Here is a 25734-nt window from a genome sequence, read left to right as displayed (position 1 = left end):
AACAAAAGTTCATTAAAGGGTTTGATTCTTCTTCCCATCTAATGAGAAGGAAGTAAGTCCGATCCAATAGACTCAGCCTACCAAAAAAATCACGCCAAACATTTTTCCACTTTTATAATCTCCTCAATTTGTTCATGATGCTTGCTTTTGAAAGTCTTCCAGAAATGTCATGTTCAAGATTTTCTTTTACAAGTGACACAAAACTGCAGAAGGTTGTAGAGGTAAAAACTAGAATTAAAAGGAAACATTTTCAGTAGATTGATTTATCATCTGAAAATCTCAGAATAACAAATTTAAGTCAATACTGATATCAAAAAAACAAAAAAGAAATCTTTTCTTTTAATTGAAAAATGAGTTAATTGAACAGTATCTTAGAGATTTAGTGTATAAATGAATTTCTGTTATCATCTCCTGCAGAATTGAGAACACAGCACAAGCAAAAGTTAGCAGCACAATGAATCATGCTGTATTTTTAAAATCTTACAATGCCAGTTATGGTTCCAAAAACAGTCACAAAACTGGGGCCATGGGAACTTCAGGCAAGTGACAATGACACTGTGATCTAGAAATCTCTTTCAGGAGGATTGTGATTACTTAAAATGACAGCTGAGGATATTCTCCAGTAACACTGAACACAGAATTAAACCCCAAATGCAGCTGCAATGATGGCTCACTTCAGTGAACAATCTCTCTGCAGTTCTGTCTCCAGCCTAGTTTAAAAGTCATTTGAAAGAAGAAACTCTCAGGAGGGTTGGCGAGTTTTTCTGCATCCTGACTCATCTCACTTTCCCATCAACTGAAATCATGGAGATCATGGAGTATTTTCATATCCATGCTGCCTCTTTTTTTTTTTTTTTTTTTTTTTTTTTTTTTTTTTTTTTTTGCTCCCCTTCTGCTTTCCTTGAGCAGCCATTGCTACACAGAGTGGACAAAGACAAGGAAGAGAAGCTTTGGCTCTGGTGACAATGGTGTGATAGATGACAACCCTGTCCTCCAAAATCCATTGACCAACACAAAGAGCAGCGCAGCAGAAAAACAATCTACAGCACCTTTGTTGATGCTGTTGTGTCTCCAGGAGGGTATCTTTAATTTAATTTTTAATAAATTATCAAAAAATGAAGCTTTCAAGACTAAGTTCAGGTGATTAAGTCAGGTTCTCCACCTTAGTGGCAAAAGGTCTTCTCACATATTCCAAGAAGTGTCCTCATTTGACTTCTTCCAGTTGTAAACCTTTTCACTTATGTTAAATAATCCCAGCACATCTATAAATATTCTCAGATTTATGTTCTCACATCTTCCTGTGTCAAACCATACATATTTAACATCTGGATCTCAAAAATCAATTCTCTCAATCTGCAAGCCACTTTCTGCTGCTCTTTCATGAACCCACTGCAATGTTACACCATTAGCACGAGTTAAATACCTCTGTTTACCAAGATAATTTAACTATTGTATGTAACCTCCCATGTGCCATGAGTTAATACTCAGTAGAATCTATACTGAGCTCAAGAGTGTAGAAATAAGGAATATATTTTAGAATGACACAGAATCCTGAGAACATTAATATAAATCCATTGCTTGACAGATTTTCCTAATGATTTATCAGTTTAATTGCACCAAATGAAAGCCTTATTTGCTTTATTTAATCTAATTCACCTGGTTCCTAATTTGACTGACTTTTATTATTAATACTTTTCATTAACGAAACAGTGAACTTAATACTAATTATTTTCTCCATGTAGAAACCTCAGAACAATTCAAACAGGTCATATCTTAGTCCTCCAAACTAAACATCTTGCTTTTCAAGCACCCAAACAAGAGAGGTTTTCCTCCACCTTTCAAAGCTCTGTGACATTTTGAACATCAAAATACTAAGAAAGAGAAGACTATAAGCAGCTGTCCATCAGCAGGTGAACAGTTCTCATTCTGAATGTAGCAAATGTGAACATTTAATTTAAAAATCTGGCTATATAAAACCAACAAGGGTTTCAGAAACTGCTACATAACTTTTTATCATAAAACAAAAACAGCCTGTTAGAGCACAGCTGAAGAAACATTCAGAGCCCATGAAAACTGGCAAATAACATGTCTGAGAGAAACAAGATTGCTCAAGAAAACCTATTTAAGTTTCAACAGCAGACTTGCTTGGAGCTAACAAGATACTAAAATGAGGAGGAGAATCATACGAAACCAGCAACAGAATGTTTCCTTACACTGAACCATTTTCAGTCCATCTCCAGTGGCAGTCTAGGATCAGATGTGGGATCCCCACTGGCGGTCTGGAACTGCACTGCTTGGGGGCCTGGAAGCACAGCAGTGTTTTGAGGGCAAAGCCCTGGTATGGAATCAATTAATGTGGTAAGGCAAATTTACAGAAGACAATTAATACAATTTTACTATATAGATGTATCTGTATTTTATGGTAAATAAGTGGTTAAACAAGTAGATCCCCTGAAGCCCTTCAAGACTTCATTGAGCTGCAGGACAGAGTGGGAGAACTTCCAACATGAATTCCTTATCTCTTATACCCCATTCCAGGGCTGCTTCAGACTCCTGCATGGTTGATGATGCCTCCTGGGACAGTCCCCTCCCTGCACACAGGAACAAGCAGAGCCAAGGAGCACAGGGAACAGGATCACAGGGAATATTTCCCAGCACAAGGCTGCTCTCCCAGCCCGTTTGGATGCAGGCAGCTGAGGGAGCACAGGATGACACCCAGGGAAGGACTTGGGAACAGATGAGATCCTTCACTGACAGAACATCTTCTGTCTCAGCAGGAGAGCAGAGCTCTGGACCAGAATTAGAAGTGGGGAGAGCTGAGATCTGAAGTAGAATTGGGTGTCGGAAGAGCAGAGATCTGAACCAGAATTAGATGTGGGGAGAGCAGGGATCTGAAGCAGAATCAGGTATGGGGAGAGCTGAGATCTGAACCAGAATTTGGTGTTGGAAGAGCAGAGATCTGAACCAGAAATTGGTGTTGGAAGAGCAGAGATCTGAACCAGAATTGGGTGTTGGAAGAGCAGGGATCTGAAGCAGAATCAGGCAGCAGATCAGGCTGTTTAATCAAACCTGGCAGCATGGCCAGGGCTGTATCCAACCAACCTCAACACTGCCCAGATCAGCACAGACAAAGGTTAAAAAGATCTGTTGTCATGATTAAACTTAACTGAAGATGTATTTGAGGTGTGGCTAATGAAGCTTCTCCCCACGAGGCAGGAGCTTGTGCATGAATGGAAGATAAAATTTTGCTTAGATATTTAAAGAAACAAAACCCAAGCCCAAATCCCCTATTGCTTCGGTGATATTTCCCCTACATTTCTGCTCAAGCAGCTAAATAGAAGAAATACCAATTAAGTTTGGAAGACTTTTACATAAACCATAATCTTTATGTTACAATGGGGGGTGAAGTGTTTTCATTAACATTTTTCCTGAGGTTTTTTCACTAAAGGCCTAAGGGAAGAATCAATGCTCAAAGTTTTTTTAGTTTGCTTTGACTTTTTAAGCCCAGGAGTTACTAAGATAATGTTTCTTACTTTTGTGGAGGCAAAAATGCAAAATAAAAACAATGATATGAAAAAGAAAAGGGGAAAAAATTAATCCAGATAATGAAAGCAATGATAACTTCCATTCTCAAGTAACAGCTAAGGAGGTAAATTATAAAATACAATTTCTTGTAATGACTAAACAGAAATAGCTCAGCACCTCAGACAGTACTTAAGCAGTGAAGCCTCAGTTGTAAACCAAAAGGAAATCAGATTTGAGTTTTTACCAGAGCAAGTAAAAAAACCCCAAACTTATAATTTTCTGTCCTTGTGTCTCAGATATCAGAGACGATCAGACAGCGGAGATGATCAACAGTAAAAAACCAAACTTTGTTTCCTCTAATGATGAGCAGTTATCCTTTTAGCAGATTGGGATATACATTTCTGCCATTTTTTACTCTAAATTGTAATATCAAATGCCACAACTTCTCCTTCTGATGGAGAACCTGCACAGGGATGCACAAGAGTAAAGGAACAATGTTACACATCACTAAAGACAATAATATGGAGCAAGCAGTAAGAGATAAGAACACCAAAATACCTTCGTGACTTAGCAAACAATATATCCCTAAAGTAGCCAAAAAAACCCCCACCACCTAAACAAATAGAAAGCTTTTTGACAGGCCTGGCAAGAAAACATTTCTGAGAGAAATGTAAATATTACAGTCTTTTTTCTCCAACTCAGTAAAGCTTTTAGGCACCTTTAAAAGCAGCCACATCTTTAACTACATCTCCAATCAGCAAACCACTGAAAGTTTCCACTGACATAGTTGCTGATCAGTGTGATGAACAGGCGAAGGATGAAGCAAACACACACAAGGTGAGCTGGAGCACTTGGCTGAATTGGAGCCACTAAATATAGCATCAGCTGCCACCGTGCCCTGCTAACACAGAAACTCTGCCTTTGAATTAGCACCTCCAGCTATTTGTAAAGATCTCAGGATGAAATGCTTGCCCCACATCTGAACTCCAGTGAGCAGATTAACGAGGCATGGGGTGGGATAAGCTTGGCCCACACAAAACACAGCTGGGGAAGGCAAGCACAAAAAAAGCCAACATCCCAACAAGGGGGAGTCAAATAAAAGCATCAGGTTGGATTTGAAGCTTTGGTGGAAGGTTTGCAGCTTCACCCTCAATCTACCCTGTAGCTATAAGGAATTGCAGTGAATCACAGAGCAGTCTGTCCATTAAAAATACACATTTTGAGAGAGACACACACTATGGAGAGCTTCTTTGACACTGAATGGAGGGGACTGTGCCTTCAAATAATAAATGAAATCTGGTTATTTTAACCTGTATAATGAGTCTTCTTGAAAACTATTTTTAGCTGATGCTGTGGTACTTCCAGGTTGTTCAAGAGATATCATTTATTCAATTTTGAAAACCTTACAAAGGGTGAAGAATGTGTCATTGCAGGGATGAAACTGAACATCATTAAAAAGGGGCCCAGAATTTTATAGTTGTTCTAGATACCGTGTTCTGACTTTGCCCAGAAGCAGCATTACATTTGCTTTATTTGAGCAACTCCTAAAATAATAAAACCATGTTATGTTACACTTTCAAGCAGCAAAATGCTCAAGAAACTTGCTTACTAATAGAGCCATATGGTTTTATAAAAGCTGGACACAAATGAGTCACTAAAAATAATCTTGTTCGTCTCATTTTTGAACATTTTCTTAAAAAACTATTGCAGCGTTTCAGTATCTTTGCCTAACCTAAAATTCCCTGGCTATCGGCAAAGGTCATTATTTGCTGTCATCACCTGTGGGGAGGAACAGAATCCCCTCCCTCTTGGCAGTGTCATGATTAAAAACTCCACTCCCCGGTCAGTCATCTTCCCTTCAGCAGGAACAGAAGTTGCTTTAAACATATGTTTCAGCAAAAATCCCATTTTAACACTCTTCTTGCTCCAGACTCTCCAACTTTTCTTCGTGTTCAAGCCTAAAACTTTCCTTGAGGCTTTAATTCTTCTGCTCACAGCCCTGTTTTTCAGGCTATGTTGCTGCCACAGGCTGTCCATTATCCTCGAACATTTCTGCCATGGTGTGATACTGGTGACTCAATTCTTTCCTTTGAAAATTAAATATCTCCTAGACTGAAAGTTCGTTCTTGTCCATCTTTAAACTTCTGAAGTCTGTCATGAAAGGGTCCCAGGCCCAGCAGGAATCTCTTGGATCAATTAAATTACCTCTCAACTATTATTATTATTATTAGTGTTGCACACATAACTGCACTGAAATAATCTCAGAGTTTAATCAAACCAAATTCTTGCTCCCACTGTGCATAGAGGGTTTCTTTACAATAATCCTACTAATTATAAAAGCTGATTGCATTCAGTGGCTGATAAATTTTATTCAAACAGATTTTCATGACCACAGCATTTGAACACCACCAAGTGTTGCCTTGATTTTTAATATTCACTGTGACATGTGGGACTGCTCTGTGGTTTACACGAGAAAACAAACACAAAAGGAGAGTCTGGTCACAATTTATTTGTCATGTCATTCACACTTTCAGTAAGTTTCTGTTATAAAAACACCAAACTCTGTAATCCACAACACACCACAACTGCTGAGAGATACAGAAAAAAGTCATTAAATTGTACAATAAACATGAGATATCCTGTCCTTGCTAAAATCCATCATCATGAGAAAATGTCTGAACCTTAGAAGCTGTTGAATGCAAATTAAAATTGCTTCAATAAACTCCGAAATTAGAAATTTTGAAAATTTCTTCACATAATTCTTTACCTCCATGTTGCTGATGATACTAAAAACGTTTCCAATGTGGTCTTTAAGTTACAGTCAATAGAAGAGAGACAGTGAGTGAGATTTCAAGAGTCAGGGCAAGGCTCACCTTGTTGCTGGCAGGGTACTGATGCGAGTGAAGAACACAGAGGGCTCCACCTCCATGTGGAGACCCAGGGCAAGGTTCCTGTAATATCCTTCAGCATGTCCTGGTCCACCAGAGTACTTGAAATTCAAAATGGCTTCCAGGGTCTAGAGGAATAAAAGTCAATTCTTTGTTAGCTACTTTTCACTACTGTGCATTTCACAAGTCCAATTAAATTGGGTCACAGAACTGATTTGCAAATTTGCTTTCCTAACCCATCCTTTCTGTTATCTCAGGAAAAAAAAAGGCAACCTAACAAATAACTGCAGCTTAGGCAAACAGTTGCCTAATCCTTTTGAAAACTAGAGAGTGCAGCACAAAGTCAGCTGGACTTCCCTTTACATTGCTTAAAAGAGTTAGGGTTTATTAAATGCTCCACTCTTTCCTACTCTTGAAAAATATTCACCATTTCACTATTTGCAAAATCAAATGGAAAAGCTTCAAAGTTTGGGGGCAGATAAAGGTTATACAAAGCTAAAGGGATCTGGTCTCTCAACAAGTCACTGCAAACTTACTCTCATGTCCATGAACTGACAGATTGGAACAACATCTAATTGCAGGCACCTCGTCTTGGTGTTCATTTTATAGGAAATCAGCTAGTAAATATTAAAAATGAGGATGATTCTCTATCATAAGCCTTATGCACTCACTGCTCTCAGCAGCACTGAGCCTTTACTTCTGTGAGGAAATCTGGGGCTTTGTGTCTTTCCTCTCAATGAACAGCACGGGAGAAACTTCCCAGCACAGTCCCCATGTCATCGTCAGTGTTCAAGCTCAGAACAATCCTTTGATTGAGCCAAAGAGATTATTCACCACCTCTTCTTTCATTATGTTCCTGAAATATGATTTGCTGGAAGCAAGGTGAGAATTTGGAAAATGTCACTGGATTTTTTTTGCTCAGTTTTTATTCTGGCCCTCGGACAGCTGCTACGGCCACATCTCAGAGCAAGGACAGAGGCAGTGCCAGCCTTCCAGCCTAAGGTAGACATTACATATTATGCTGGAGCCTGTATCTGGAAGGACAGACACTTCTTAAAAGACTTTAGAAACAGCACCAGTTCTGCCTTTGCTTGGCTTTTGGCTCATTCTTTATAAAAAAAGGCAAAAAATGCCAAACCTCAAGTCAACGACTTCTCCAGGAAAGCAAATCTGTTTATCAGACACCATCAAGCCTCAGATGGGTAAAAGCACTCTGTCTTTCGACTGAAAATTTACAAAAAAATTTATGAGACCTGTTATTTTTTTTCATGAGCTCTAAGGAACAACCTATGGATTTTCCGACTTACAAAAACCCCATTTCTGTTTGATACCATTCTGTTTATAAGTCCGGCTGAGGCAGAAGAAACCGAGATAGAACCATTTTCTTAAAATAACCACAATCTAGTGATTTAAAGAATACCAAAATTAAGTGTTTAATGGTCTGCTCTATGTGTGCACTTAACTGTTCTGCCTATTTCCAACTCACTTTTAAGTGGACTAATTTTAATTCTTAATTTAGTTTCATTAAAATTCATGAGAGTCACCTTACAATACAAATAAAACCCTGCACTGGGCACTCTAGACATCCCCATCTACTCTGCTTATGTCAATTCCTAATTTGTAGTTAATGAACTCAAGTTTATGTTACGTCAGGAGAGCTAATCAATATTAAACACAAAAAAAAAAAAAAAATAGCACAAACCCATTCAAAAACATACTTCATCCTAATTAACCAAGTGGACCATTTCATAAAAATCAGAGGCAGGCTCTGTAAGTGCAGGGATCTGACACTGCTTATGTTGTAATGGGAGAATGGACTTCAATTTCAGTTAGGGCATGGTGAAAACTCTGTGCATGTTCTGTATGATTGCTGTAATGCTCACAGGCTCCTGCTGGGAAAAGCTCCATGGTTCACTCCTCACAGGACCATGGCAAAAAGCTGCTTTAGCAGGCCCAGCCCCGTGTCATTACAGGTAAAACCAGAACAGATTTCAGTTTGAAAGGTCACAGAGCATCACGATTCTGGATTCAAACTCCTTCCCACCCTCAAGCAAGTGAAAAACCTCCAGGAAAAAGGCTTAAAATGCAACCATTATGTGCCACTGATGAGCAGGAGGGTTTAAGGGCACCATCATAATCTTGGTCCCTGTTGTTGCAGTGAGGAGTTTGTGGGAGAAATTCTGATGATGATGCTGTGTCTCCCGAAATCACACTGGAACAGGGAAAAGGAAACCCAACCATCTTCTACTAATCCAGACAGCAGCAGAACATCCCCTCTCACCCAAAATGTAAGATCTAACTGGGCACATTAAACACTGGGGAGACAAGAGATTCTGAGAACTGCAGGACAGCCAAACCTCTGTTCTTTCTCTGGCCATGATGATTTGCAGGAGTCTATGAATGTGCACATGCACACAAGGGAAAAACAACAACCAGCCTTTACATCAGGACTGTAGATGGATGTGTAGGTGAGGAGCATGACTGAATAATTTTTTTCAGGAGCCTTCAGGTGGTAAGAGAAAGTTTTATTGCTTGGGATTTATGTAACATGAACAGAAAAAAAAAAAAATCAATCTCTTTTAAAACCTCAAAAATTACTTCACCTGTAACATGAAAGATTGATTTTCGATCTCTGTGATAGAAAAAAAAAAGAGAAATCCTACACTTTCATAAGCCTACAGATTTAAAATCATTTACCACTCTCTCCCACCTGCAGAGAATGGCCCAAATGCCAGAGCCCCCAATTTAAATGTTGTATCCTGACTCCTTGTCAAACCTTCAGAAATCACAGCCTGAGCTGCAGTCTCTTCATCCTTACAGATCCCAACAGCATCTCTTAGATTTCTCCAAACTGCATCACTGCGGGCTGAAAATGGCAGGGTGTCCAGAACATCTGCAGATGATCCATAAAAATAAAAGGGAGGGAGGGAGGGAGGCAGGAAGGAAGGCAGGAAGGCAGGAAGGCAGGAAGGCAGGAAGGCAGGAAGGCAGGAAGGCAGGAAGGAAGGAAGGAAGGAAGGAAGGAAGGAAGGAAGGCACCAGACTTTCAGGGTAGGCAAGAAAAGAAGCCTATTAGTAACTGTTGAACACATCTGAAATTCAGAAACTTGTAGACTTTGAGGGATTCATGTTTTTAAGGCAGAGTTCCATTCTGGAAACTCAACAGTAAATATTGATGGCTTTGGCTTGATAATTTTTTTATTACTTCATTGTCCCTCTTTCTATTGATGGAGAAAAGGAAACAAAAATGTTCCTGCATCTAAGCTCCAAATGAGAGATTCTTAACCAGCAGCACCTATCAGAAATATTCTGCAGACAAACTATCAAGAATTGCTGATTTGGTTTTTCATGCATTTTGTCCTCAAAGTATTTTTGGCATAGAGCTGGCACCAGTTTGTTCTATCGTAATAAAATTTAAGGCAAAGTTAGAAAGGAACTGAGGTTTGATGCCACAAATGAAAAGCAAACCACTGGGCACTAAAGTTTCCTCATTCACTGACAACAGTCAGGACCCACCTGCCAACACCTCAGTGGTGACTCTGAGCAGCAACGCCTTTAACACTGATTTTTAAATGCCAATTCACTCGCAATCCACAGCTCAGTGCAAGTATTTCTACTGAACTACTACCACAGTACTTCCTACGCAGAAGCAGAGAGTCAAAACTAAAGAGAATTTCCACCTAATTCTACAGATTATTGCTGCTCATGCAGAAGCTGGAACGTTACTGAGAACAGAAAACTCCAGAACAGGCAACGACAAAAGAAACAGAGAAATTAATGAGGGAAAAACTGTGTGAAGGGCATTTCTTGTGCTGGCAAGTGAAATATGGTGCTCAATCCTTTCTCTCTGCTTGTTCTCAGCTGAGGAATGGCTGACTGAATACCAGACTCAAGAAAATTTGCCCCCTCAAAAAGTGCTCAACATTCTGTGTGGCAAATAACACCATTTTAGCTCAAGAATTTGCCTTAGAGCAAGAGCATGTTAAGGAACTATAAATCAAGGATGTAAGGGCCCACCTGCAGAGATGTAAGCATTATATGCTCTATGTAAAGGAAAATAAAACTTCCATAGAAGAACACAAAGCATCAGCTTAATTTAATATTAGCAATTCTCATAATCAGAACTTTTTTGAAAGAAAAAATCTTTCAATATATGAAAAGCATTTAAAATGTCATTTTCTTAAGAAAAAAAAAGAATTAAAAAACAAGCTGTAAAAAACTTTTATAAACTGTTGAACAGCAAAATTAGAAATAATCAGCAAAGAAACCACCAACAGTGAGAATGACACAAAGGGCGTGAATTAGTACTCAGGAAACTCAAATTTATAGTAATGTGTTGTAAACGAGTAAACAATAAAATATTCATTTACTTTCCTCATTTCTGAGGAAAATTACTTTTATACATCTTAATTTTAGGTTTTGTAAAATTCACCAGCCTGGAAACAGTTCAGGTCAGAAGCTCCTGGGTAGAATCCAATTCCTACATCGCTCATTTTGCTTGGTCAATTTGTTTCCTTTTTCTTTGCTTCTTTATTTCTAAACAATTTTACTGGCAATAATTGACTTTATCCCTGTGTGTATCTTGCTAGTGGAAGAATCAGAAGATTCAGTTGTTATAATTTTTTTTTTGAGTATCTGATCACCCCATATCCTGCTTTTTGTGTTTAAGGGAGCCAAGCAAGATTTTGTCCTCAAATTTTTTCCAAACTGAAACATAATTTTTGAAGTGTCATTGGTGTTTTCCATAGTTAAATTAATAAAGCATAATTTGTGAGCAAGGTTCACATACTTTGTGCTGGCAAGTCTTTTCTAAATTCACTTAGTATAGTAAAAATGGCACTAAGTAGATCTCAGCACTCAATAGAAGATGAAATGTTGATGCTACAGGCAGTTTCCTCCTGAGGAACTGCAGATGCTGACTGCAATGACTAAAGAAATACCAGAAGAACAGACTCAAAAATATACAAATTCAGAACATAATCTTTCCATTTTAGCTTCTGGATGGCTTCTAGGACACAATTCTCATTAATAAGTATAATTTCTTATGCAATTAGGGCTTGAAATTTGAAAAAAGAATTTATTCTAATACACCTTCAAATACACTTTCCTTTGGAACAAAAAAATACAGATTACTTGCCCAACTGTAAACATGATTTATTCCCAAATCCTATCTTGCTTCTCATCTGCTTCTCACCCAAATTCCCATTAACAGCACTGGCTCCACACATTCCTGAGTGTTCAGCCATTTTTTCTGACTTGAGCCCGTTTTCTCACTTGTTGCCTTGTGGGTTTTATTCCCTTAAACTTACTATGAACCCCAATTTTTTAAGTTGTCTCTGCCTCTCTCCCTCCCTCATTCCTCTTCTTCTCTGACCATTCTACTCCCATACTCAGCTATAACCAACAATCAACAATCAGTAAAATCCTCATCAGTAAAAAAAATAAAATAAAAATGTGCTACTTCATTAGTTCCATCTCACAAAAGGCACCAGAGGATCTGTCTCAACAAAATTAATTCCTCCATTTCTTTCTACTGTGTGGAATGCTTGAAATCTTTAAAGAGCCTTGTGTAAATAAACCATGGATCAGGAATTTCAGCTGCCTAGCTGTAACTAATTAAATGATCTGGCAGTAACAAGGAGAAAGTGACTTTCTCCAATTAACCACACTCTTTTCAAGGGCAGCAGGTGACCCTGGCAATGCTCAAGCTCCTGAAAACAGCAGAGATGGCCCAAAACCATGTACCAGTGGATCAACCTCAAAAATGTCCAATCCTGCAAGTTTTAAATCCAAACATGTGGGATATGCTGGTCCAGCAACATGTTTCAGACACAAACACAGGACATGGGACACAGCTGAATCTTTATTTTTAAGGGAAAGGCCAAAAAGTGAGCATTGGGAAGGAAATGGAGATGCCTAAATAGCTGAAACAAAGGAAGATGAGACTCAAATACACTAAGCTTCCACTCTGTAGCAATTTGTGAACACAAGGACCATGTCTATGTTTAGCCTTGAGCTCAAAACCCAGTGCTGGCATTTGGAAATGCACACAGCTCTGCCTAAGTATTCATCTGGCCATCAAAATTCAGATAGATTAGCACTTTCTTGAGCTTTATTTACAATGCTCTAACAAAAGAATACCTATAATTTCTGATTCTTCCCCTCATCACTGAGTCTATAGCCCATGGTAATCTGACAAAGAATAAAGTCTGTACAAAAAAAAAAAAAAAAGAGGCTTAAAGGATGATTTTGTGCAGAAGGAATGAGGCTTAAAAGCAATGTTGGGAGAAGTAAGTGGTGCTTCTATGTCCATGGGCTGAATATCCTCCTCCTCACTTGTTCTCAGGAGGATGAAAGGAAAATAAAAACACTCCCACACTGCTGAAAAGGAAAAGCAGAGACATTTCTGGCTACCTTCAGATTCTATAATTCTCCTTGGGAGGACAAAAATCTCCAATCTAATAGGAAAAGATCCTCCAGTTAAATGACAGTAGCATTGTGTCATTATTCATCCCCAAGGAAAGAACAGCACTGCTGGAATATGTGGGTTTGAGTTAGGCACAACTCTTTAGCTTAGAGTCTCTGGACCCAATTCTTGCTGCTGAAGGACTTGGAGCTTGATACCCCCAAAAACTTCTTCCATGCAGGAATTCACATCATTCCTTCACACCCAGACCTTCCTTCACTTGAAATGCTGGTATTAAAAGGACATTTGGGAGGAGAAGTGGAGTTTAAAAGTTATTACAAGAAGAACATCAAGCCTTTAACCCTCACAAGGGTTAATTCCAGGTGAATATTATTTCAAAATTGAAATCGAATTGTTTCTCTCTAATGTCTTCAGTGTCTGGCACAATCTTAGGCTGCCCAAGAAAGGTCCATGTTAAAAAATGAAGATTAGAATTTGAACTCGCCAACAAATATTTAAGAAGTTTTCTGCCTGTAGAAAACACTACCTCATTATTATATATATATATATATATATATAAAATTGAATTTTTACATGAAAATAATTGGTGGGATAAGTGCACAGCAATATCATGGAATCACAGATTCACTAAGGTTGGAAAAGACTTCCAAGAGCATCAAATCCAGCCATGGACTTGAGATTGGCAGGAAGAGATCCATTTGCTTTACAGAAAGAGATTTACTCATTGCAGTCTCACTGGACAGTATCAGTCTCTTCACTCAAGGCTAACCTGTCTGATTTTCTGATACACAAAATCCTTCAGCAGTTTTGCATTTTCAGAAATGACGTGACTGTCCTCTTTTTTTTTGCTAAAACATAAATCCTATGTTTAAAATTAAGCAGAGAAATGAAGCACCCAAGAAAGAGCAGAAGCACCTATACTTTTCTCTGCATGCCAATTCTGAAGCAAATCTGAATCCACTGGAATACTTCATCGATCAAGGTAGAATTCCTAATTTTCCCCAAGTAAGAAAAGGAGACTCTCCCTGTAGATATTGTTCCTTAGAGCACTAAACAGTGCAGTAATTGATAGCAGGAGCCTTGATACATGCATTATAAAAAGGATATGCATATGTAATGATCTTGTAGTGCACATGTAGTCATTCTCATGGACCCAACTGCAGCACACACTCTCCGTGCTAATTTTTGTCTCCTGTATTCCATTAAAAATACACTTGGCAACTACAAAAGCCAGGAGAAAATTCTTAACAAGTGATTAAGCAATGAAATAAATTGTGCCTCTGCAGCAAGTCAGACCTCTACATGTACAGATACAAACAAAGCCCACATTGTCACTCCTGTTAAGTTTCTCTGTCAGTCTAACACACAATTAAATGTTATTTTTAGCACCTGTGTTACCCAGGTGACTTTACACACCCTGTTTAGTGAGCAAGGTGCCAGTTGTGCAGGGCTCTGGTGCAGTGTTACTCAAGTGCCCTCAGTGCACACACATGGACTTCCAGCAGCAATTCCTGCACCACACCAGAGTTTATGGAGCTCATCCATCCACATTTCTGTCTAGTTAAACCCCTGAACAATGAAAGTGCTGCATCTCTTAGTAAAAATAGCACAATGGCAATGACAAGTAGCTGAAGCTAAATATAGCTCCTGTAGGCATATGCTGGGAATTAAATAGTACATTTTACCCCTCCCCAATCCTAAATCAGTAAGCTTCAACAAGGAATCTCTAGTGAATACACACAGGAGCTCAATAAATCCCCCTTAAGCTTACAAGGCATATTCTGAATCTGTGCAGGCTAAAAATATCCATGTTTATAATGAGAATGGAGATGTGAGCAGAATAATATTAAGTTTAAAGGCAGGCCTGGTGTAGTCATTCTGCATTAACAAATAGGGTGAATCAAAGGTCACTCTGACAAACAGATACACAGGCTGACAGATAAAATATAATATCCAGCAATCTTGTACTGAAGAGCATTCATCTCTCATTAAATTCTGGACTTCAAAATTGGCTATTGCAGCCACACGTTCACAAGTGATTTTGGGTGCATTTTTTAGCTGAAATACAAGTTGTTAGTTCCTAAAGACAGAAGGCAGGAATGCATAGCATAATTCTCCTGGACAATACCTCCTCCTAGAGTTTAAAGCCCCTCTGGAAATATTCAGGAAATACATAATTCCTTTTGTTGTATTGATCACAGAACTCTGCCTTCTTTAATTAAAGGCAAATTACATCCAGGTCTCCTGGGTGCCACTATTGCAGCTGGATGCCCAAGGGGCTGATGCCCATTCTCAGCTGCCTCAGAGGTTTTGCCTCCCTCAGCCTGGGTCCCAGCACTGCTGACCACAGCTATCACAGCATCTCATTCTTGGCTGAGATACAGATGAGAGATCAAAGATAACTAAAACACAAATAACTTTCATGTGGAACATTCCCATGGAGAGTTTTCTGTCTGCTGATACCAAACTGCAGAATCTGTTAGAAAAACGTGTGCTAGGGAACAAGGCAGCCCTGCATGCTGGTCTTGGAGGATGAGAAGGAATGGAGGGGCAAGTCAGAACACATTCCTTAATAGTTTCTCTGATTCTGAAATCACAGAATCATAGAATGCCATCAGTTAGAAGGGACCTTAAAGACCATCTCGTTCCAACCCCCACTGGCATGGGGGAAACCTTCCACTAAACCAAGTTGCTCAGAGCCCCATCCAAATCTGGCCAAGAGCATTTCTGGGAATGGGGCAGGCACAGATTCTCTGGACAACCTGTGCCAGGGCCTCACCACCCTCATAGCAAGGAACGTTTTTGCTTTTATCAAAAGCAAGCCTACTCTTTTTCAGTTTGAAGCCATTCCTCTTTGTCCTGTCACTCCAGTCTGTTGCAGTCTCTCTCCCTCTTTCCTGTTGGCTCTGTGCAGGTACTGGAACGCCACAATGAGGTCATCCCAAAGCCATCTCTTTTCCAGGATGAACAATCCCAATTCTCTCAGTCTGCTCCATCCCTCCAATCATCTTGGTGGCCTCCTCTGGACCTGCTCCCACAGCTCCATGTCCTTCCTGTCCTGGGCCCCCAGAGCTGGACACAGCACTGCAGGTGGGGTCTGACCAGAGCAGAGGGGCAGAATCCCCTCCCTTGACCAGCTGCCCACACTGCTTTGGACAAATCCTGCCCTGACTCTGAAGCAGGAAGGTAGAAAGAGAGAATAAATGCAGGGACACATATTGATGAAGAAATCACAGACATACACACATCCTTCCAAGAGGAAATTTCTCTATGCGGAGACCACCTGGTTCTCCCAGCAATGGCTAAGAACATGTTGGGTGCTGTAAAGCAGCATCACTGCATGTACTTCCTCACTGAAACCTGTTCATTTCGCCCTCTGCCTCTAGGCAGAGTCCCCAAGAGTAAAGGCACAAATGCTGGCAGATCCCTTCTCACTAAAGGCACACCCTGGTGAGAGGTAGATAAAACCAAGATGTGGGCAAAACAAAAACGCATCTTCAGCATAAAAACCCCATGTGTCATGAAACCATAAATGAAATAACATACAAACCCAGTCACAATTCAGATAGAACTTGAGGAAAAAACAGAAGCAATTGCTGAAAGTGACTGCCCAGCTGGGACTGACACCTCTGCTCAGTGCTGCTGCTCATTCACAGGCAGATCACCTCTCACTTTGGAGAGAGCAAGCACAGGGCTTTCTTTAATGGCTCCACACCACATCTGGCTGCTCGAGACTCAGCAAACAAGCATTATGTCTCAGAATGTATTATCAGTTTACAAAGTGAGACTTCTACAAAACTCTACAACACTGCTAAGGTCTGCAAATGTAAGGGTGAGTCCTCCTCCAACCTTCCCACCAAAGCAACACCACCAAGCCTGAACAGGCTCACATGCAACAACCACAAGTCCCTGGGTAACACCACAAGGTCATTCAGTTTTGTGTTTTCATGCCAAACATTTCTACATTGTTTCACTCTTCCTCAAAACAGCCCTTCTCTGTTCCTTCTGATAAAAATAAAATTTAAAATGTTTATCCTATAATGTAACAGTGGAAAGCCACCTCAGTGGCACGTGGCACCTTTCCTCCCAGACCACCTTAAAAACGGAGAACCCGTTCCCATCAAGGAACTCTCAGGCGCCGCGCCCCCACCCCGGGTCAGAGATGGGGCGAGGGAGCCGCAGCGGAGCCGCCCGCCTCAGCGGAGCTCCAGCCGCGGAGCAGTCGGCCGTCTGGCACGGGGAAGTCCCGACCCCCGCCGCCGCCGCCGGAGCGGAGGAGAGAGGAGCCGGCCGCTTCCCCCCCCAGGCTCAGCACAAAGAGTTCCAGCCGAGGAGCAGCCTGACTGCAGTCAGCCGTTCCCTGTGCCGGAGCGCGGAAAAGCCCCTCCCCAGCCCCGTCCGCGGCCGGGAGCCGGCAGGGGGGAAAACCCAGGGTCTGCGGAGCCGCCCGCAGCTGCCATGCTCCCCGGCCGTCCAGCCCACGGAGCCACCCGCAGTCAAGCGCCGCCGGTCCAGCGCGGAGAAACCCCGGCCGCCCCCGCCCGCAGCCGCGGAGCAGCCTCTCCCCAAGCCCCAGCCGTTCCCCGTGCCGGAGCGGAGAAAAGAGCCCCGGCCGCCCGGCCGCCCGCAGCCGCCACGCGGTCAGCCGCCTCGGCCAGATGACGCATCCCCGGGCCGCCGCAGCTGCACCGTTTCAAAAGAAAGAAACCCACGCCTGCCACGTGCCACGTTCCACCTCCCACCGCACAAGCCCCGGCCCAAACCCCCACAACGTTGCCGCCACTGTGAAGCAGCGTGAGACCGAAACGCCATTGCTGCGGCAAAGACTACCACGCGGCCGCAAAGAGCTTCAAGCGCCCGCCCCAGTGATCCCGCATGCAAATTAAGAACTCCGAGAGCGTCTCGGGATGAAATCTAACATAAAAAAACCCTTATCAAATAAAAACCAAGTAAAATTAAAACAGATAAGAACTAATGCTCAGCCGTGTGAACCCTAGAGAATCAGAAGAGCTAATTTCTCTGGTTTTGCTTACTAGCCGTAAGTTAAAAAGACCAAACCAGAGATGAGACCACAGGAGAAAACAAAGAACTGTCAGGACTCTGGGATTGCTTCCCAGCGAGGGCCAGTCCTCCAGCTCTGTTGAATGGCCTGCAGCAGAGCTGATAAAGCCCTCCTCCTCCACAGCGACCAAACCCCTCAGGCAAATATTAATAAGAGCTGATTAATAAAGGCGTTTAGGGAGATTAATATTTTCTCCGCCCATTTTTATTCATAACAACTGGGGACTCGTCCGGGATTGGCCACGCCCAGAAGAGGACCGAGACGGGAAGGCGCCGCCCACCTTGGACCTCCTGGACAGCTGGCCTCCTGGACCAAAGAGGACAACGCACGCGAGCCTCGAGGGACAACCAGCGAGGACAACGCACGCCAGCCTCGAGGGACACACAGCAGCCACAAGGGGGCGCCGTTGAGGAGCACCGGGTAAGTATAAAACTCGGTGGCGGGAGCAGGAGACGTGCGAGTGTGTGTGTGTGTGAGATGGGGGCCGTTAGCACGGACCCCCGAAGCGAGTGAGGACTCCTCAGTACTGCATTTCCACCTCTTCGCGAGAGGAGTGGTCAGGACCAGGAGGAAGCGAGAGGAAACAGAGTGAGCGAGGCGTCTCCAGGGGTGTAGGGGACCCCCCTCCGGACGTGCGGAGGCTGAATAGAGTGTGAGTGGCACGTCATAGAGTAAGTGGTACTGTGGGTTTCCCCTAAACCTGTAGGGGCAAACCACCCAGGTCACCTCAAGTGTGCGGGGAGGCCAGGGACAAGTGTGTGAGGCACACACCACACTGACGCAGGAGAAAGGGTGGCTAGGGGCTGCTCCCAGGGACCTGCAGGGGTGTGGGGAGAGCAAGAGGTACTGGCCGAGGTTACCAGGGGCTGCTCCCAAGGGAGGGGTGGCCAGGCTGAGGTAACTGACGGGGTACAGGACGGTCACACTGGGCGGGGGTGCTCAAAGGGGAGCACGCTACCGGGTGTGAAGAGTGCATTGGGCGGGGGTCGGATTAGATACGCTACCGGGCTTGAGTGTGCCGTGTTGGGCGGGGGTAGACAGGAGCTCTATGCTACCGGACACGGAGAGGTAAAGCTGGTCGGGGGTATCTAAGGCCGGTGCTACCGGGTGCAGTGAGTGAAAGTTAGGGGAGTTCCAACGTGCGAGGAACTTAACGATAGGGCGAGTGAGTGAGTCGCATACTGTGTGTGTGTGTCCTGGCAGAAGTAGTGACTGGAACTCTGGGCCCAGGTTGACCGGCTGCTTACGGGGATACGCCGGACGCGCAGGAGTGAAAGAGGGTACCAGCTGGGGTGGTGACGAAAGCACCAGGAGTGCTGAGGCCATTGACGGGTACCGGGGGCTGGCTGTGGCAGTGGTCGGGGCCCTAAGGGCGGGTCATACGAACTGCTTCCAGAGCTCACGAGTGAGTGTGAGTGAGTGAGTGTGAGTGAAAGAGCTTTCAAAAAATTTTGAATAAATTTTACCAAGTAAAAATAGGTACTTGGATAAGTAGGCCTAGAGAGGCTGAAGTACAAAAAGAAAAAATACCACATATCCCTCCAGAGAGCCCACTAGGAAAGATGTTAGAACAGTGGGACAGGGAGGAAAGTACTAAATATTTAGATAGAATCAAAATGATCCATTATTGTATAGAAGTATGGCCTACTCTGGGTTTACCTGGAGAATGGCCATGGCACGGAACAACAGACCCTTGGATGTGTGCTCAGTTAAATCAACATCTGAGAGCCCAAGGTGATAAAAAAGCCGAACAAGTGCAGTATGCTGCTTGTTGGGAAAAACAAAACAGAAATAGAGACAACATAAGGATCTGTAAGTTACAAGGGAAAAAAGAAAAAAGGGATAAAGAAGAGAATGGCCCCATCTGGGATCCACTTAATTACTTACCTCCCCCTCCCGCATATCCGGATATGCCCCAGGTTCCCCCTGGAAACCCCTTCCGACTTCCCCAAACTGTAACCCCTGTTTCCCCCCTACCTTCAGCCCCAAGCCACCCTCAAATCCCTCAAACTAATTCCCCTATTCCTCCCTCTACCAATACCTTTGCCCCCTCCCTAACCAGCCCTCCGGTGAGTCTTCCCCCATCCAGTACTAACCCCTTCTATACAACAGAAGTACCCCCAGTTTCCCCCAACAGTAGCTATGTCTTTTCTCCCTTACCATCCATGGTTCCAGCCCCACCTGCAAACTGGGAACCAAATTTGCCCACCCCAACCATAGAACGTCCCCCTGAAAATAATCCAGAGGGACATTCTTATAACACAAGATCTAAAGCTAAGCTTTTTCCCTTGAGAGAGGTTCCAATGGGCGGAGTTGCTGGAGGGATGGGATTTGTAAATGCCCCTCTGACAGCCTCAGAGGTCAGGAACTTCAAAAAAGAACTAAGAAACTTAGTAGAAGATCCAGTGGGGGTGGCTGAACAGGTAGATCAGTTCCTAGGTCCCAATACCTTCACATGGGGGGAAATAAATTCTATATTCAGAATTTTATTTAGCCCCGAAGAGATAAGGATGATTCGAACAGCAGGGATAAGGATTTGGGAAAGGGAGAATAGAATAGGGCCCCCAGGTGAACATAAACTTCCAGTAAGTGATCCAAAGTGGAATCCAAATAGGGAAGAAGACAGGAGGAATATGGATGATTATCGAAATTTGATAATCAAAGGAATTAAAGAATCAGTCCCCAGAAGCAATAACTCAAAACTTGCATTTGATAGTATGCAAGGAAAGGATGAGACCCCGGCCACTTGGCTGAGCAGAATAAAACAAAATTTCCAAATATATTCTAATATTGACCCAGAAAGCCCTGAAGGCCAGGTGTTACTTAAAACACAGTTTGTTACAAAGTCCTGGCCAGATATTAGAAGAAAATTAGAAAAGATGGAAGACTGGCAAGATAGAGGAATAAATGACTTGTTAAGGGAAGCCTTAAAAGTCTATTTAAGAAGGGAAGAAGAAAAAACCATCACGAAGGGAAAAATCATGGTAGCTGTGGCTAGAGAAAGTGTATCTAACCAGAGTTCACCCCACCGAGAAGATGGGAAGCCAGTCAGAGGGCAAAGAAATAATTTACTACCTTGGGTGACCCCTAAAAGACAAGGGGAAACTCGAAAGTGTTTTTATTGTGAAGAAATAGGGCACTTCAGAAAAGATTGCCCAAAAGTATCATTTGATGAGGCAATCAAGAGAGAGAAAGATATATTAGAAAGTATATTAAATGAAAAAGATGATGAAACTTAAAAACTCATAAAATGTATGACTTGCAAAATTATAAAAACCAAATTAATAGAGAAAACACAGCTAAATTGGCTAAGCTGTTTGTTTGCCTCTAGCTCTTCTGTAAATTAAAACCTGGCCCAAATTTAACATAAGAGCTTCCCCTTAAAAAAATGTTTAAACTTCCATTCTTGTTAACCCTCTAACCCAGGAGGTTACCAAGAAAGAAAACCAAAATCCCAAAATCCCCAAACTCCTCCCCTTAATTCAAATATCACTCCATTAACCCCAAAATATAAGTCCTTTCCAGGTGCTGCTAAAGACCAGAGTGAAAGGACCAGCAACACCACCTCCAAACATCCTGTCCAGCACAAACCTTTCAAAACATCATCCCCCATAGACTGTTGTTTCATATTCAAACTCTTCAAAAATGACTTTCAAAAAAACACCCAGACTACATATTGCATACAAGAAGGTTTTTTTACTGTTTGTATTAGTAGTTGTAATATTGTTGTTAAAAGTTTGTTGTTGTTATTATTGTAATGTTGTGACTGAAAGTGCATATCAATCACAAAAGCTGTGGGATTGTTTGTTGTTTTGAATTAGTATAAATTATTAGAAAAATTACTACAAAAATTTAAAAATCTCTCATAGAGCACAACCCAAAAAGGCTACCTAAAAGTTAACAGCCAAGTGTGAAAGTACAAGAGAAAAACTCAAACTGAACCCGGAGAGCTCCTAGAACCAAGAGGCAAGCCCAGGTGAGATCAAAAAAAATGAAACAGGTTCACACTGGACTCTTGGAAAGACTCATGATAGTCTGAATGATGAGTAAACCCCTGAGAGGAGCTGGTTCAGAGAGGCATTCCCTCATCAATGATGAGAAGAACTCAAAGTCCTCAATAAGAGTTTATATCAACCCAAACCACACTTGCTTTGCTGATCTGCAACTCTCAACCTGTCAGGATGAGAAAAAAAATTAGTCATAAAAAATACTGCCACCTTTGAGCAAAGCTTAACTGGAGAGTGCTCTATAAGAGAATGGTTTTAGCTAGGCAAACCTCTCAATAAGAATTTGGTTATTAGTTTGATAAAAAAAATAAGCTACAAACAGTCCCTAGTAGTCACAAATATAGCCCAAATTCAGATTCCTTTTAATACCAAAAGCACCTCAAAAAAATGCCCCAAAAATTAAACAAAAAAAATAGCAAAACAAAACCAAGCTGTGATTGATATGAGCAAAGTCCAAACTTGAACAAGTAAAGTTAAACCCCAAAAATAATCAAAAATCATTACCATAAATAAGTTGATGCAGGTTAAAAAAACCTGATCAAAAGCAAAGAGGAGGGAATTGATAAAAATAAAATTTAAAATGTTTATCCTATAATGTAACAGTGGAAAGCCACCTCAGTGGCACGTGGCACCTTTCCTCCCAGACCACCTTAAAAACGGAGAACCCGTTCCCATCAAGGAACTCTCAGGCGCCGCGCCCCCACCCCGGGTCAGAGATGGGGCGAGGGAGCCGCAGCGGAGCCGCCCGCCTCAGCGGAGCTCCAGCCGCGGAGCAGTCGGCCGTCTGGCACGGGGAAGTCCCGACCCCCGCCGCCGCCGCCGGAGCGGAGGAGAGAGGAGCCGGCCGCTTCCCCCCCCAGGCTCAGCACAAAGAGTTCCAGCCGAGGAGCAGCCTGACTGCAGTCAGCCGTTCCCTGTGCCGGAGCGCGGAAAAGCCCCTCCCCAGCCCCGTCTGCGGCCGGGAGCCGGCGGGGGCGAAAACCCAGGGTCTGCGGAGCCGCCCGCAGCTGCCATGCTCCCCGGCCGTCCAGCCCACGGAGCCACCCGCAGTCAAGCGCCGCCGGTCCAGCGCAGAGAAACCCCGGCCGCCCCCGCCCGCAGCCGCGGAGCAGCCTCTCCCCAAGCCCCAGCCGTTCCCCGTGCCGGAGCGGAGAAAAGAGCCCCGGCCGCCCGGCCGCCCGCAGCCGCCACGCGGTCAGCCGCCTCGGCCAGATGACGCATCCCCGGGCCGCCGCAGCTGCACCGTTTCAAAAGAAAGAAACCCACGCCTGCCACGTGCCACGTTCCACCTCCCACCGCACAAGCCCCGGCCCAAACCCCCACAACGTTGCCGCCACTGTGAAGCAGCGTGAGACCGAAACGCCATTGCTGCGGCAAAGACTACCACGCGGCCGCAAAGAGCTTCAAGCGCCCGCCCCAGTGATCCCGCATGCAAATTAAGAACTCCGAGAGCGTCTCGGGATGAAATCTAACATAAAAAAACCCTTATCAAATAAAAACCAAGTAAAATTAAAACAGATAAGAACTAATGCTCAGCCGTGTGAACCCTAGAGAATCAGAAGAGCTAATTTCTCTGGTTTTGCTTACTAGCCGTAAGTTAAAAAGACCAAACCAGAGATGAGACCACAGGAGAAAACAAAGAACTGTCAGGACTCTGGGATTGCTTCCCAGCGAGGGCCAGTCCTCCAGCTCTGTTGAATTGCCTGCAGCAGAGCTGATAAAGCCCTCCTCCTCCACGGCGACCAAACCCCTCGGGCAAATATTAATAAGAGCTGATTAATAAAGGCGTTTATGGAGATTAATATTTTCTCCGCCCATTTTTATTCATAACACTTCTATTTCCACTATGTTCTTTGTGAAAAAAGAGGGAAAGAGGACACACAAAGAGAGGTAAAGAAAAATCTTCTTGGTTTGTTCTCTATTCCTTTACTTTCTAATATTCTGCATCTAATATTCTATTTGCTTTTGTAGAGCATCTCATGCTTCCATGATCTCTACCCTGCACTGCAATCGTTAATTCAGAGTCCATTGCTGTCCATTTGGAATCTAGACTCCATCTTCTCCATAAGCACATGTGGATAAATGCTGATCCTCACCTCAAACTTTAACAACCCACCCCTGTTGCAGGATAAGCCTGTAATCCCTAAGAGGTGGGTTTCAGGTGTGCTACCCTTGATGATGTTTGGCACATTCCTGATCACCCTGATGCCCAGACCCTTATGAGCATGCACAGGCACAACACAATTCCAAGGAACTAGGCAGGAGACCACCCTGCAGGGTGTAAATGGGCCACTTATCCCACCCTGAACCAGCTCACCCCAGGATGGGACCTTCCCTTTCATCTCACAGCACGCTTGTCTCTCTCAAAGAGCTTTTTGTCAGAGTCTCTGGGAGTGTTTTAGGAATCAAGTGAGCAGTATCAATGGTTTTCTCTTTGTTCAGGAGCTCTGAACATGCTTCAAAGAACTTGTACAGATCTGCTTACCATGACGCTGCCCTTCATTAACAAAACCCATTTCAACAGTAACCCAACACAAGCACCTTATCACTAACTCTGCAGTTTCATTTCTGGTTTCACCATATTTACCAACAGTAAGTGTAAAGGAACTGTGTTAATCACTCTGTTTCCCCAATGGCAACATACAACTTAATTTGTCAAGGTTACAAACTTTTGATACACCAGAGAATCTGAAAATAATATTCCAGACTAGGAAGGAAGAATCACGTGCACCCCCCTATGGGCATAAGGTCTTACACAGGTCCAGAGTTTCTATTTTACATCACAGGGATCCCTCCCATACAAATGATATCATGAAGCATTGAATCCACTCACTGTTCAAAACACTCTGCTGAAGAACCCAGCTCCCTTTGCTATGTGTGTAATTTTTATTCATAATATCATTGTACCACACTCCTGAAGAAAAATTATACTCATACCCTAAAAGATAAAAATCCTCCTCTTCAGTAACTGAAGTATCTTGAAAAGAAACAATGCATCCAGCATCCAGCAAATCAGGGGAAAAAATCAATTATATAAAAGATTCTTAGTACTGATCATATTTTTACATGAGAGCTCTTTGGAATTCTTGGGTTAAAACACCCTCATTTCAGAAATTCCTCTGATTAGATGGGATAAGCCCAATTAGTGAATTTTCAAAAGTAGAAGCAAATGAAGAAAAGGGCTTTAAAAGAGGAATGTTTGAACAACTTAATCTATAGATCTGTTTATTCAGCACAGACATTAACACATAAATATAAGAGACTGAGCACTTCAGATTCTTCAGCTGCTACTTGGGTTGGAAACAGATGCTCCAGTAGCACAGTCACTTTTAAAATCAGTAGTTACTGAGCTAAATTTAGCACTGATTTAATGAGTTTAATATGGAATGAATAGTGCAAATTCCTACTCCTTAATACAATGATCAAAACTAACAGAATAAGAAAACAGTGAAATTAGTTTTCAAGAACTAAGACTTCAGAAATTAAATCTATCCTCTAGTCTGTCTAGAAATGGGTTCTTCGAGTTGCAGAACAGCAACACTTTCCATTCTGATATATCTTTCTTCTTTCCCTGGGCAGGCTCTTTGAAAGTCAATCTGCCAAGCAACCAAGCCTTCAGTCACACTATTAAAACACACACACTCAGTGCTCCTAGAAACTCACTGTATGAGATTCCCTCAAAAGTTTCCCCTCAGGACAGGGATTCTGGACTTAGCTCTTCGAAAGACGTAAGAAAAATAATTGCAGATATGAATCATACATAGAGATGACACCCAAAATTAATTTCCACTCTTTGCTGACCCCATTTTAGCACAATTCAGCCAA

At 42.6% G+C, this 25734-nt stretch overlaps 1 protein-coding gene and 1 long non-coding RNA gene across 4 annotated transcripts in view; one reads left to right on the top strand and one right to left on the bottom strand.

Moving 5' to 3' along the window:
• The window catches only part of LOC310908495, a 199142-nt gene that overhangs the window by 21861 nt on the left and 151547 nt on the right, over window positions 1-25734 (top strand). The gene's annotated exons all lie outside the window — the stretch shown is intronic.
• The window catches only part of TRAPPC9 (trafficking protein particle complex subunit 9), a 457546-nt gene that overhangs the window by 297650 nt on the left and 134162 nt on the right, over window positions 1-25734 (bottom strand). For all 3 annotated transcript variants that reach the window (XM_083859528.1, XM_083859527.1, XM_083859529.1), the window contains one exon: window positions 6399-6541. In XM_083859528.1, coding sequence (XP_083715654.1) covers window positions 6399-6541 — 143 coding nt within the window. The remainder of the gene's footprint in view (window positions 1-6398; window positions 6542-25734) is intronic.

This window comes from Zosterops lateralis, assembly GCF_965231275.1.
Source record: "Zosterops lateralis genome assembly, chromosome: 1".
NCBI classification, from domain to species: Eukaryota; Metazoa; Chordata; class Aves; order Passeriformes; family Zosteropidae; genus Zosterops; species Zosterops lateralis.
This window is presented reverse-complemented; position numbering and strand designations above follow the sequence as displayed.